We start from the raw sequence: 12,180 nt of genomic DNA, 5'->3' as shown, positions 1-12,180 counted from the left end.
ACGTATCAAACACCTCATGTGCATAGGAGGTGAGCTAGAGCACCACAAAGCGCTCCCCTTGCCGGCCAGAAAAAACAGAGCAGTGTGGAGTGCTCTGCTCCGGCGATGGGGTATATATAGGCAACTCATTGGTCCCGGTTCGTGGCAGGAACCGGGACTAAAGGCCCCCCTTCTGTCCCGGTTCCAGCCACGAACCGGGACCAATGGCTGTGGGCCAGGAGTGAGGACCATTGGTCCCGATTCGTGCATGGAACCGGGACAAATGGGTCCAGACGAACCGGGACAAATGCCCCACGAGGCCCGGCCGGCCCCCTGGGCGCACGAACCGGGACGTATGCCCCACATGGGTCCCGGTTCGTGACTGAACCGGGACTAATGGGCTCGCCAGGCCCCAACCAAAGTCCTATTTTTTACTAGTGTCTTCCTATCCGAGCGTCCATGCATCAGGTTTTCATAGCTAAACTGACTACACAATAAGTAATTGTTCTATAAGGAGAATAAAATGAGGTATTTCACATTCCTACAATTCCCTTTTTTTCACCGGCTCATGTATTTCTATGTGACATGATATGGATTTTGCATAACTCGAAACATGCTAGAGAAATATTTTGCAAGGAATGGGATCCTCTCAGTGCAATGCAGATTAGCATGCATGTTACCTTTCTTTGTTCATCTTCAAGGAGAATTACTTTTTTTGTTCATCTTCAAGGCCAAAATCATATTATTATTTTCATTGTGCTTTCAGGAAAACTGATACTTAGAGCAACTCCAATGGGGCGACCCAAACGGACGGCGATTTCGTCCGCTTTTTGTCCGTTTGGGTCGGCCGCCCGCCCGGCGTCCGCCCTCTTTTAGATTTGGGTCGGCAGCGCGCCCAACGCGTCGACCCATATGTGCCGGCGTGGCCGGCTGGCCGCCCAATATTACACTGATTTGCATTCAAACATATTGTCAAATAACATAGTTTACCGAATAAAATATTATAGTTTTACAAGACGGATACAAATAAAAATGTTTCACATAGTTTTGCAAATGAATAAAAGAAGATACATCTATTGGTTGCCAACATGAGCCCACATATGCTCAACCAAATCATTTTGCAGCTGCACGTGAGTTTCCCAATCACGCATGTCTTCATGAAATTGGGTGAACTGTTCAAACGTTGCCGCTACTCCATGCTCAGGCACAACATTCTCACCCTGAAACTGAAAGCCTTGATCGTACAGACGTTCCGGGCGCTCGTCTTCTACGATCATATTGTGCATGATCACACAAGCAGTCATCACCTCTCATAGTTTCTGCGTGCTCCAGGTATTAGCAGGATACCGAACGATGCCCCATCGAGATTGCAAAACACCAAAGGCACGCTTGACATCCTTCCTAGCACTCTCTTGCTCTTGGGCAAATCTTTTCCTCTTCTCTCCGACAGGGTTGGGTATTGTCTTGACAATAGTGGTCCACTGAGGATAGATACCGTCACCCAGGTAGTATTCTTTGTCGTAGTTGTGTCCCTTGACAGTAAGGTTCACCGGTGGGTTGTTGCCTTCGGCAAGCCTAGCAAACACCGGCGAGCGCTGAAACACGTTGATATCATTGTGTGATCCAGCCATGCCAAAGAAAGTCCAGAGATCTTGAGACGCCACGGCCTCTAGTATGACAGTGCAAGCCCTGACATGTCCCTTATACTGCCCTTGCCAAGCAGAAGGACAGTTCTTCCACTCCCAGTGCATGCAGTCTATGCTTCCAAGCATCCCTGGGAAGCCCCTTCTGGCATTCATCGCCAACAAACAGGTTGTATCTTCAGCTATCGGCTCTCTCAAGTACTCAGGGCCAAACACAGCAATAATAGCCTTGCAAAATTTGTACAGGGACTCTAGGCATGTAGACTCGCTCATACGGACGTACTCGTCAATGAGATCACCGGCACTCCGTATGCAAGCATTCGGATGGCGGCAGTGCATTTCTGATAAGAGGAGAAACCAATCTTGCCGACGGCATCCTCTTTGCACTCGAAATAGTCATCATAGCCGACCACTCCCTCTCTAATACGGTTGAAAACATGCCTACTCATACGGAAACGGCGACGGAATTTTTGATGTTTGAACAACGGGTTTGTTGTATCAAAGTAGTCCTTCCAGAGAAAGAAATGCCCACTCTCTCGGTTGCGATTCAACGCCGGAAGGTGGCCCGGAATGGAGCCACGGAACAACGGCCGTTGGCTGTTTATGTGGTGATGGACCAACACGGCAGCCAATATCTCCTCCTCCTCGTCGGACGACGAATCGTCGGAGTCGCAAAGGAAATTATGGAAGAAGAACTCATTGGCGGAGTCCATTTCGTACCTTGGCAGACTGTCGAACAGCTTGCGGGCGTCGAAGAAGGAGACGTCCGGCGAGGGGAGTCGCGGCGCGCACGGACCAGCTAGCTGCCCTGCCGGCGTCCGACGAGCGTGTCGGTCGGCTTCTTGGTCGCGGGCGGCTGTGCGGTGGGGGGAGCGGCGGTGGAAAGCAGTTTGCTTCCCGGCGGTGGAGGGCGACGGGGGAAGTGGGCGGCGTTGCTGGACGGATGTGAAGGCAGCGGCGGCGGCTGCAGAGTCGCCGGCAAAAATGGGCGGATGTGGAGGCGGCGGCGGCGACGACGAAGGAGGCGGGCGAGGTTTGGTGTTGGCTGGGGGGAGAGGGGAGGCCAATGTGCACCGACCAGCGGGCCCGGGGAGGGCAAAGGGCGAGCGCGCGCGTCCGTCTCGTGTCCGCGCCGACGCAAATCCGGCTAAAAAATGGACCGGGAATGGATCGGCAGGCGGACGAAAGCCGACGCGCGTCCGTTTGGGTCGGCGCGTTGGTTTGTGTCCACGCCGATCCAAACGGACGGCGGCGGACGAAATGGATCGCCCCATTGGGGTTGCTCTTACTTATGCTAATTTGCATATCTTGGTATATGCAAAGGAGCAACTGAACAACTACCCGTGCAAGCTCACATTGATCAATCAAGCTTAGCTTTTCTATAGTATTGATGGTTGAATAGTCATGCAAAGTAGCCTTTTGCAAAGATGGTGAAAGCACCTAATTTTTATTCATCTGGGAATAATTGATGTGTATCATAAATCAAATTATCAGGCTTAAATCATCACTTGCTTACTGGGATAGGAGAGTGAGGTGATTTTTTCTCCCGTTGCAACGTACAAACATATTTAGGTGGCATTTTCGGATGTTATTATTCCATGATGACAGTAGTTTCGATGGACAGTGGGCACAATAATTCCTCTTCCGTTGCAACGCACGGGCATATGTGCAAATATTAGAACAAAGGCTGAACTGTTGTCTGTGTGGCCCATTGTGCACTCGTTGTCTTTTTTCATAAATTTGTAGAGATTATATAAATTATAATCCCAGAAATAAAAATAACTTTCAAATATTCGCGTGTTATAAATATTGTACTTACAAATGAAATAACTTACGCAACCTCAAAACTTGTTCATTTATTATTTAAAATATTCAAATATTTAACATGAAATTTCTGAATTATAAAAGGATACTCACACGCAACCTCATCCGGTCACCCCCCACATACACACTCCCCAATGCATCCCTTGTCAAGTCTTGTCGCCTCTTACAGGCACACCTACTTTTTTTTTTGAAACGACAGGCACAGCTACTAGTAGGCGTCTAGAAGTCGGAGAGGCGCTGGATCCTCTACTTGCCTAGTCTGACGTTTGGCTTTCTCCACTCTTTGGAGCGTTCTCCAGTCTCCCTCCCTCTCTCTCTCTCTCCCTCTGAATCTCCGTAATCACTGGTATGCTTCAACTCTTCTCTCCCTCCCTCTGAAATACTGCAAGCCCTATAAAATAGAGAAGCTCTTTGTTTCCCTGTTAGCTCCAATTTCCTCTATTTTCTGAAATGATTTCTTCAACTTTTAGTTGGTACTTTGCCTAAAAGATTTAGGCACGGTTCGTTTTTGTTGCAGTTCCATTCCGTGGTTAGGAGATGAGCAAGCCACGGAAGAAACGCAAGGATCTGGATGAACATTGCTACTGGAACCACACAGACGAGCAAGATAAGCGTTTCTTCAAGGTTATGATTGGCGACTTCCATGAGAGAATGGTAAGCTATTTTCAGGTCGGCTCTGTTCTACCTCCTAGGGTAATTTTATTTTCAGCTGGATTATGTTCTAGTACCTTTCTGTGGAAACAAAAGAGGAACCTCTAGGAGTGAAATTTGGTCAGATCTGGGCAACTCTCTGTTCTCTCATGTCACTCTGTTTCGCATCTGAAATATAGCAGATGAGCTTTCCTCAGCGTTTTGTTCTGTGTAACAGATTTAGTGTCTCCTGATCTTGTGTGCTTTACCTTGTTTCCTGCAGATCATACCAGATAGGTTTGTCCAACATTTCAGGGGGCAAACAGGACGAACTATTAAGCTAGTATCACGCCATGGTTATACTTTTGATGTTCAGATTACCAAGAATTTGGAGAAACTAGTCCTTGATTCGGGATGGAAGGCGTTTGCTCGTGCCCATAATTTGAGAACGGGGGACTTTCTTGTGTTCAAGTATGATGGCAACTCTGAACTGAAGGTTTTGATCTTTGGTCCGAGCGGTTGCGAGAAAATTCCGGTGTGCAATCTCAAGAAAAATGCTGCTCCTGGTAAAGAATGGTGGGGAAACTCTGCTGGCATTGTAAACACTTGTCACAATCTTCCCATGAAATTTCCACATAGTGGAAGACAAATTAGGCCAAGCAAGGATACCTTAAGGCAGGGGAATGACATCATCAATGTCAGCTCGTCGAGCTCTGCTTCAGATTCAGCAGGTTATGATTCACAATGTCAAACCTGCCATACATTATGCCCCATAAAACTTCATATATGCATCATACTTATATTTTCTTTGTTTAGGAGGTATTTCATCTTCAGAAGATGATCATTCCCTGCCAGGTTGTATCCTCGCAAATGGCACCCTCTCGAATCTAAATCAGGTGCAGAAGAACCAACTTAAAGAAAAAATCAGAGCTATGAATTCCGAAATCCCCATTTATGGGTGTGCCATAAGGAAGAGCAGTATTTACGGAAAAACCCGCACCCTTGTGAGTCAAAATCTCTGTTCTCGAATGGATACTGCATTTTGCAAGCCGGCTGCTATCTCTGCATCTGACTTGCAAAAACCAAATTTTGTCTCACCCAAATGTTGTCGGCTTATTCTGCATATTGATTGAAGTTGTAGTTGAGTCGTGTAACCATTGGATAGAAAATTTTAGTTGGAGCAGATTGAAGTTTGCCTGGACGTGTAGATAGTTCATTACACCATGATGTTTGCTTCGAATTATTGTTACTAAAGATCCTTTCTCCCTTCATCAGGAAATATCAAGAAAATATGCTGAAGTATACCTTCCATTTGAGGAACAAATGCTGACCCTTCAGCATCATGGCAAGAAGTGGGAAGTGAGATGTAGTGTTAAGAAAAGCAAAGGCAAAAGGCTTTTGACAGGCTGGAAGCATTTTGCGTGTGGCAACAACTTGCAGCTGGGAGATGTCTGCCTCTTTGAGCTACTGAGAAACAAAAAGAAGTATGCAATGAATGTCTATATCATTCGCAAATCCCTTTACAAGAGGTGAAGTTTGACATACTTCCTACCATTGGCACCAACTTTTGGTATGGTGAATTACTGCATCAAGCATTGTTGTAACCCAGGAATTGTTTGCCAAAAGATTCTGGGTATCAGAAATTCCCTGTGATAATTTAGGAGTTATGAGCTCAAATCTAATTATGTTTGGGCTGCAGTCCATTGCATCATCTCTCTATCTCACTGTACTCTCTCTCCAGGAAATGAGCATCTGAAGAAAAGCTAGCCACAAGATTCAAGAAACAGAAGTAGCAAAAGGAGTTTTGGGTAAGGCCAGAAGAGTGGAGCCCTGACAATATACTAAAGGAAAGAGCTCAGAGTACATAATAAAGCTCAGGTCCAGTTAGTTTCAGCTGCTTTTTGTGTTATCATGGATGTAATACTTTTAAAACCTTATGTTTACCTTTATGTTTAAGTGGATGAACTGTAGTGTCAGACAGGACAATATTATGTTAGAGGTTATTGCGTGGACGTACTGTGGGTCATGTCAGGACAGAGTTACATTATGGTCAGTTGCTCAGTTTTGCTGTTGGTTGCAGTGCCTAGGGTATACCTGGCTATCGTATTGTGTGTGCTATAGATATTGTCATGAATAGGGACTGGAAAATCCTAAATTCGAATATCAGAAGGATTAATTCTGATAAAAAGCGGGCTGCACTATCTAACAAGATTGAGGAAATAGGATGTGCCGTCCTTTATCTTCAAGAAACAAAAGGAGATTTATTTGATCAGAGATTCTTAAAAAACTTCTGTCTTAGAAGACTAATAAGTTGAATATCTGCCCTGTTTGGGGGACTCGGGAGGATTGCTCATTGTCTAGAATGATAATATATTCATAAGGGGAAAATACTCCAACATAATTTTCCCTGTCTGTTTCATTTTTTACTTCAATCCACAATGGTGATTCCTGGATATTAACCAATGTTTATAGCCTTTGTCAGCAAGAAAAATTCCATTAATTGATTTCAAAGCATTACAATGCCAGATGATCAGAACTGAATCATAGTGGGGGACATTAACTTCATTAGATATCCTGAAAATAGGAACAAAGAAGGGAGGATGGGACACACAAGATATGATGCACTTTAGTGAAGCCACCAGTCATTTGCATCTGGTAGAGATTCCTTATAAAGGAAAAAACTATACATGGAGCTATATGCAAGATATGATGGGACACACAAGCTGTTGTAATGGTTTTTTCCATAGAAGCTTTGACCCTTTCATACCCAAATAATTTGGCTATCTCCCTAGCCAAGACCACTTTTGATCATACTCCATGTGTCATACAAATTGGCAGTTCTATACCCAAGTGAAACTTATTCATATTTCAGCACTATTGGCTTGATCACCCAGATTTTCAACAGCTTGTCAAGAACATTTGGCATCATTCTGTCAATGAAGTGGATAGTGCAAAGGTCATTACTACTAAATTCATAAGGCTAACAAAACGTATAAAATTCTGGGCCAAAAAATTATCAAGTTTATCAGAAGCGATTCAGAATACAAATACTTTTATTCGCTTTTTTCAAAATCACGAACATTTTTTGAATTCGCGAACATTTTTTGACATCGCAAATATTTTGTGAATTCACAAAAAAATTATGAAATCATGGGTTTTTTAATTTGTGAACAATTTTTTAAATTGAAAACATTTTTGAGTTCATGAAAAAATTGGTATTTAATGAACATTATTTAAATTCACAAAATTTTCTCGAATTCGTAAATAATTTTAAAATTATTAAGAAACCAAAATCACGAACATTTTTTTGGAATCTCCAACATTTTTTATGAATTCACGATATTTTGGAAATCATGAAAAAATTTCGAATTCACAAACGTTTCATTGATTCAAAAATATTTTTCGAATTTTTGAACAGTTTTTGTGCTGGCTAACATTTTTTGTATTCACGGACATGTTTTGTATTCGTGATTTTTTTTTTAAATCTTGAACATTTTTTCCCAATTTATGAACATTTTATGAAATATCGGATATTTTTGGAAATTCAGAACATTTTTCAAATAGAAATCCTGCAATAAAATTGAATTTGATATTGTTAAACAGCTCACCAAGTAAAAAAATAGAAAAGAAAAATGAAACACAAAATACAAAAAGATAGAAGAAAAATAAAAAAAGAGGGGCGCCCAGCCCGCATATGGGCCAGCCCAGAATACACGTAGTGGGAGCTCATACCGCCGCGAGCGGCTGTGCGTTTCATCGTTTTTCAGCTCGCAGGTCGCCAAATTAAGAACAGTATAACCGCACCTAAACCGAGCTCCCACAGCGATTTGTGTTTCCGTCCGTCCGTTTTCCCGATCTGGGACTTCTTGGCCGTCCGATTTCATGGGTGTGGTGATCTGTGTTAACTGGCCCGGCTGTCCTGTGGGCTGCTGCTCCACGAGGCGAAACGGAGACCGCTGGTATACTGGGCCGTCGGTCAGCCCATTCCAGCGCTTCGCTAAAGCTGGTCCACTCCTGGGCTTCGCTAAAAGGGGATAGGAGCGACCGCGTCCATCCAGTCCAGTCCCGATGCGACCTGCGAGGCGAAAGAGGAGCGGCGCACAGAGGAGAGGAGCGGCCGGTGTTCGTCGGTCGATTGGATCCACCGGGGTGTGTGAAAGAGATGGGATGGGACGCGTCGGCCGTTCCCAGACCGATCGATCACTGTCGCTCCTGAAAAAAATTCGCTCGAGGGGGGAAGGGGATCCGCCGCCGCACGCGATTCTGATCGACGCCATGGCCGCTCGTTTAAGCGAAAGTGCTCCGGCGAAGTTGTGCCGCCGCCGGCACCGCCACCACAACCACTACCGCTCGAAGTCGGTGGATCTCTGAGACAACCCCATGCTCCGATCTGAACGGGGCGGCCGGACTGCCTGCGTGGCGGTGGACGACGTCGCCCAGGCCAACAACATCATCCAGCGCCTCAACGACTTCCCCTCCATGGCGCACATCTCCGGGATGGGCCTCAAGGTCGTGCCGATGATCGCGGCCTTCTCCAACCTCTGCGCAGTCAACCTCTCCGGCACCGATGATGAAATCATTTCTGCTATCGCTGCATTACTACATCCTCCGCCTGCTCATATCATGCTGTGTAGGATGTTTGCCTTTCTTCATTCCGTGTCTGTGACCTCTAGCCATTTGTCAGACATGTTTTTTTCTTAGTTTCCATTTGCCCGGCATCTTGCTCACTCCCTTATTATCCAGCTGACTTCTTGTTGACTGTTGCTTGTTATAGGAATTGCCCTGCTCGTTTGCTCAAAGGTTCTGTATCCCCAGAATGTATGTATCACTCGGAACTGAGAGTCTGCTCCTGGACAGGTACAGTTGTTTTCTAATACCTACATCTTATATCTATGCACCATCGAGGATCTGAAATCAGTTGTCCAGTTTGTCCCTCAAAGAACGTAGTTAGTCCTTTTCCTATGGTGTAAGGACATTCGTTTCGTATACATGATTTCCCAGCAGCAATTTATACACAAGCTAACTCCAAAGAGATGACTGATCAGGCTAATCGCAAAGCTATTCAGGGAGGAAAGGCGTAGTACTAGAAGAGGAAAAGACGCAGATCTTGTCATCTTGACACCTGACACTTGAACCATCTTGCCAAAATATCTGAAATACGAATTTGTGAAAATGTTCTACCATACTCTATATCCATCTCAGATTAAATTCCAAACATGCAACCCACTTTTAAGACCGTCATGAAAGAGTTGAGATGGTGGTCCTTTTAGGACACCTTTTTTTGTTACTATAAGAAATTGTCTTCGTATTTATTTATGTATGTATATTATGAACAAATTTTCATCCTACAATGTTTTTTGGGTTATTACTTATTACTTACTAACTGGAGCACCTCATGTTTTTAAAAGGGAAACTAACATGAAACAACTTATTTCAGTATGTTTATCTTCCCCTGTTATGTATATTTAGTCAAGTTTAGCCTTTGCGATGGAATTGTATATAACAACATTAGTTGTCCTGTTCACTTTCATCAATGAACAACAAAGATTTAACCGCCAGAAAAAAAAAGATATGGATTAGCATCCCTCTGGACAAATAAGAAAATGCAATCGTTTCAAGGATTTCAGTCATCCCTTGTGGCTTTAGGAACTATATAACAACAATGTCCGTATGTATTTTTATACAGTTTTTTCTTCTATAGTTAAGATTTTCTTGTGCAAAGTATCTAATATCAATCATGTACATTTTTTTGTACATGCTTATACCTTCAAATAATAGAGCCATTTTACTGAACACCTAAAGGCAATAACAAAGGCAATTTTTATCCCTTGTGGCTGAATTTTTTCTGAATCAGTTTAACTGTGTTGGTCGTACAATTTGCTCGGAGCAAGAACAAATTCAACAAGGTTGGTTTAGCTGTGTTGTTTCCCCCCCTTTTTGGTTCGGGCTTGGTTGGTTTAGCTGTGTTATTTCTCCCCCTTTTCAGGCCGAGTATCCCTTGTCTGTCTGCTCCGGGCACCATGTTCACGCCTGTCTGCGTTCGTGTAATGTGTTGTACCCCCCACTGTACTCGTTCTACTTCTTCTATCAATAAAATGATACGCAAACTTTGCGTATTCGCGAAAAAACAAATTCAACAAGGCAATAAAACAAAGCGTGGAATACCTAAAGGACATCCAATACTCTCAGGGAATTCGAGGAGGTACTGCTCTTTTACTGAACAACATGGTCACGCTTTTTTATTGAGAGAAGCATGCTCACCTTGAGGCATCCTGAAGTTTTGTGCGGCCATGTATGACGTTGTGATAGTCATGTGCTGATTTTGTGAGATATCATTGTGTCCTTGACTTTGAACATCAGTTATAAATAAGACGAGAAGTTGTATCGATAGCATCGGTTTTATTCCCTTGCATCAAAATGAAGAATTTCCTCGCTAGATTTTCATAACATAAATATACCACCCGGATCGCTGCCGAGGGTTCTGCACTCGCTGGATATGTCACGGAACAAGATAACAAATGTCGAGGGACTCCGGGAACTAATGAAGCTGCGCGTGCTCAACCTCAGCCACAACTGGATTTCATCCACATCGGCCTGGGTAAGTCGCAGCCTTTTCAGACTTGGGATTCTTGCATTGCGCTGTACATCTTCAGTAAATTCCTTAGATTTCTAAAGTAATTCCACAAATAAGAACTGTCTGATTCATATTTTTCTCGTGCAAAAATGCAGCATACTTAATTCTATGGGTGACATTCATAAATCCGTATGTGTTTGCAACAACATAGAGGGATAATATGCGATTGCTATTTTGTGGATCAGGTACATACTTGGAGATAACATGATGGTAAGAAGGCAAGAAGCAGGTACATGTATAGGTGGGTTTTTGGAGTCTCAGAGGGGCACATATGAAGTATCCACACCAAAGCATGTCGAGTACCTCATGGCTTGTATCAGTGCCCAGCTTGACGGCGAACTATTCTCTGAAAAGCTTGCTAATGAATCTCTGTTCAATTATTAGGTACGTGAAAAAGGTACACTGATTTGGTCTGAGATTTTGGTCTGATCGTGTATTGTTGTGCCAACAGGGGCTACATTCCTTCTAAACTTCTGCGGCGTTATCAACGCGATCTTAAAGTGCAAGGTGTGTGCGCACATATAACACTTACCAGATTATTGTGAATCTTAAGGAAGGAGCACATCTCAAGGCTAAGCATTTTGCGCTCTTATATTGGGTAATATCCGCTCTTTAATACACAAGAAGTTCAATTCTGGAGTAGTTGTCAGGAAAGCAAAGATCTAAGTCAAGTAAGGGCATCTTCAGTTACTATTTTTGCAGCATGTCTGAAGGTAAAAGTAGCAGCCTGATGCCATGTACAACACTACAAAATGAAGTTTTCCAGCATGAGTGGCAGGAGATGCAAATCAAGAAAATTGCATACTGTAAGGTGTGCTCCTTCATGTAGCTACATATATTGTCTTGGTTAAGGAAATTCTAAAATGAATGTTTGCTGAAATTCTCATGTAGATTTAAATATTGGCTTTGAATCATGTTTCAAATACCAGGATATAGGTAGCCTTGAAAGAGATCATGAGAACCTGGAAGGTCATTGTTCAACGTTCTCAATATTACATATCATATAGTTGCGTGATGCCCTTAAATCTTGAGTAACTTTTGCTCAAAGTTGGGGAATTTGTGAGGCCATTTTGGACGCTATGTGTTCATGGTGTATACTTTGTATAGTGATTGGTCTTACTACTGAAGCTGACATATTTACTCTTCTATGTGTTTTTTTATTGTTCTTTTATGAACAAGTATTGGTCAGTGCTATGTTTTCTTAATCGAGAAAGTTCAATTCGTTAAAGTTCTTAAAAGGCAAAAACTTGTTTAGTATTTAATATTTCATATTTCATGCCACTACTTATTAGCAGGAAGTTCTATTGCCATTGTTGTTCTTAGAAGACCAAAAAAGATTAGTATTATATTTTTCATATTTCATACATAGAAGAGTAAATATGTCAGCTTCAGTAGTAAATATGTCAGCAAAATAGACATATTTACTCTTGATACTGGCACATGCAAAATAGACATATCTATGTCAATAAA

The 12,180-nt window shown here is 43.1% G+C and overlaps 1 protein-coding gene and 1 long non-coding RNA gene across 7 annotated transcripts; both read left to right on the top strand.

Moving 5' to 3' along the window:
* Positions 1-3,575: 3,575 nt before the first annotated feature.
* Positions 3,576-6,129, top strand: LOC123075464 (putative B3 domain-containing protein Os03g0621600). Of its 4 annotated transcripts, none has more exons than XM_044498061.1 (6): positions 3,576-3,792; positions 3,964-4,100; positions 4,360-4,807; positions 4,893-5,080; positions 5,352-5,605; positions 5,818-6,129. In XM_044498061.1, exons 2-6 carry the CDS (start codon positions 3,984-3,986, stop codon positions 5,822-5,824), a joined length of 1,014 nt encoding a protein of 337 aa, XP_044353996.1. In that variant the 5' UTR covers positions 3,576-3,792; positions 3,964-3,983; the 3' UTR covers positions 5,825-6,129. The 4 variants fall into 4 exon arrangements, with proteins under 4 accessions (XP_044353996.1, XP_044353995.1, XP_044353997.1 ...); XM_044498060.1 differs by having other exon boundaries at positions 3,964-4,115; XM_044498062.1 differs by lacking the exon at positions 3,576-3,792 and adding an exon at positions 3,801-3,867.
* A 2,019-nt stretch (positions 6,130-8,148) lies between these two features.
* LOC123075463 (uncharacterized) lies at positions 8,149-11,850 on the top strand. Of its 3 annotated transcripts, none has more exons than XR_006436144.1 (5): positions 8,149-8,706; positions 8,851-9,982; positions 10,063-10,674; positions 10,896-11,094; positions 11,162-11,850. It is a non-coding gene; the product is annotated as an uncharacterized lncRNA (long non-coding RNA). The 3 variants fall into 3 exon arrangements; XR_006436145.1 differs by having other exon boundaries at positions 8,851-10,674; positions 11,162-11,308; positions 11,398-11,850; XR_006436143.1 differs by having other exon boundaries at positions 8,851-10,674.
* The last annotated feature ends 330 nt before the right edge of the window (positions 11,851-12,180 follow it).

The sequence above is a fragment of the Triticum aestivum genome, chromosome 3D (assembly GCF_018294505.1).
Source record: "Triticum aestivum cultivar Chinese Spring chromosome 3D, IWGSC CS RefSeq v2.1, whole genome shotgun sequence".
Lineage (NCBI taxonomy): Eukaryota > Viridiplantae > Streptophyta > Magnoliopsida > Poales > Poaceae > Triticum > Triticum aestivum.
This window is presented reverse-complemented; position numbering and strand designations above follow the sequence as displayed.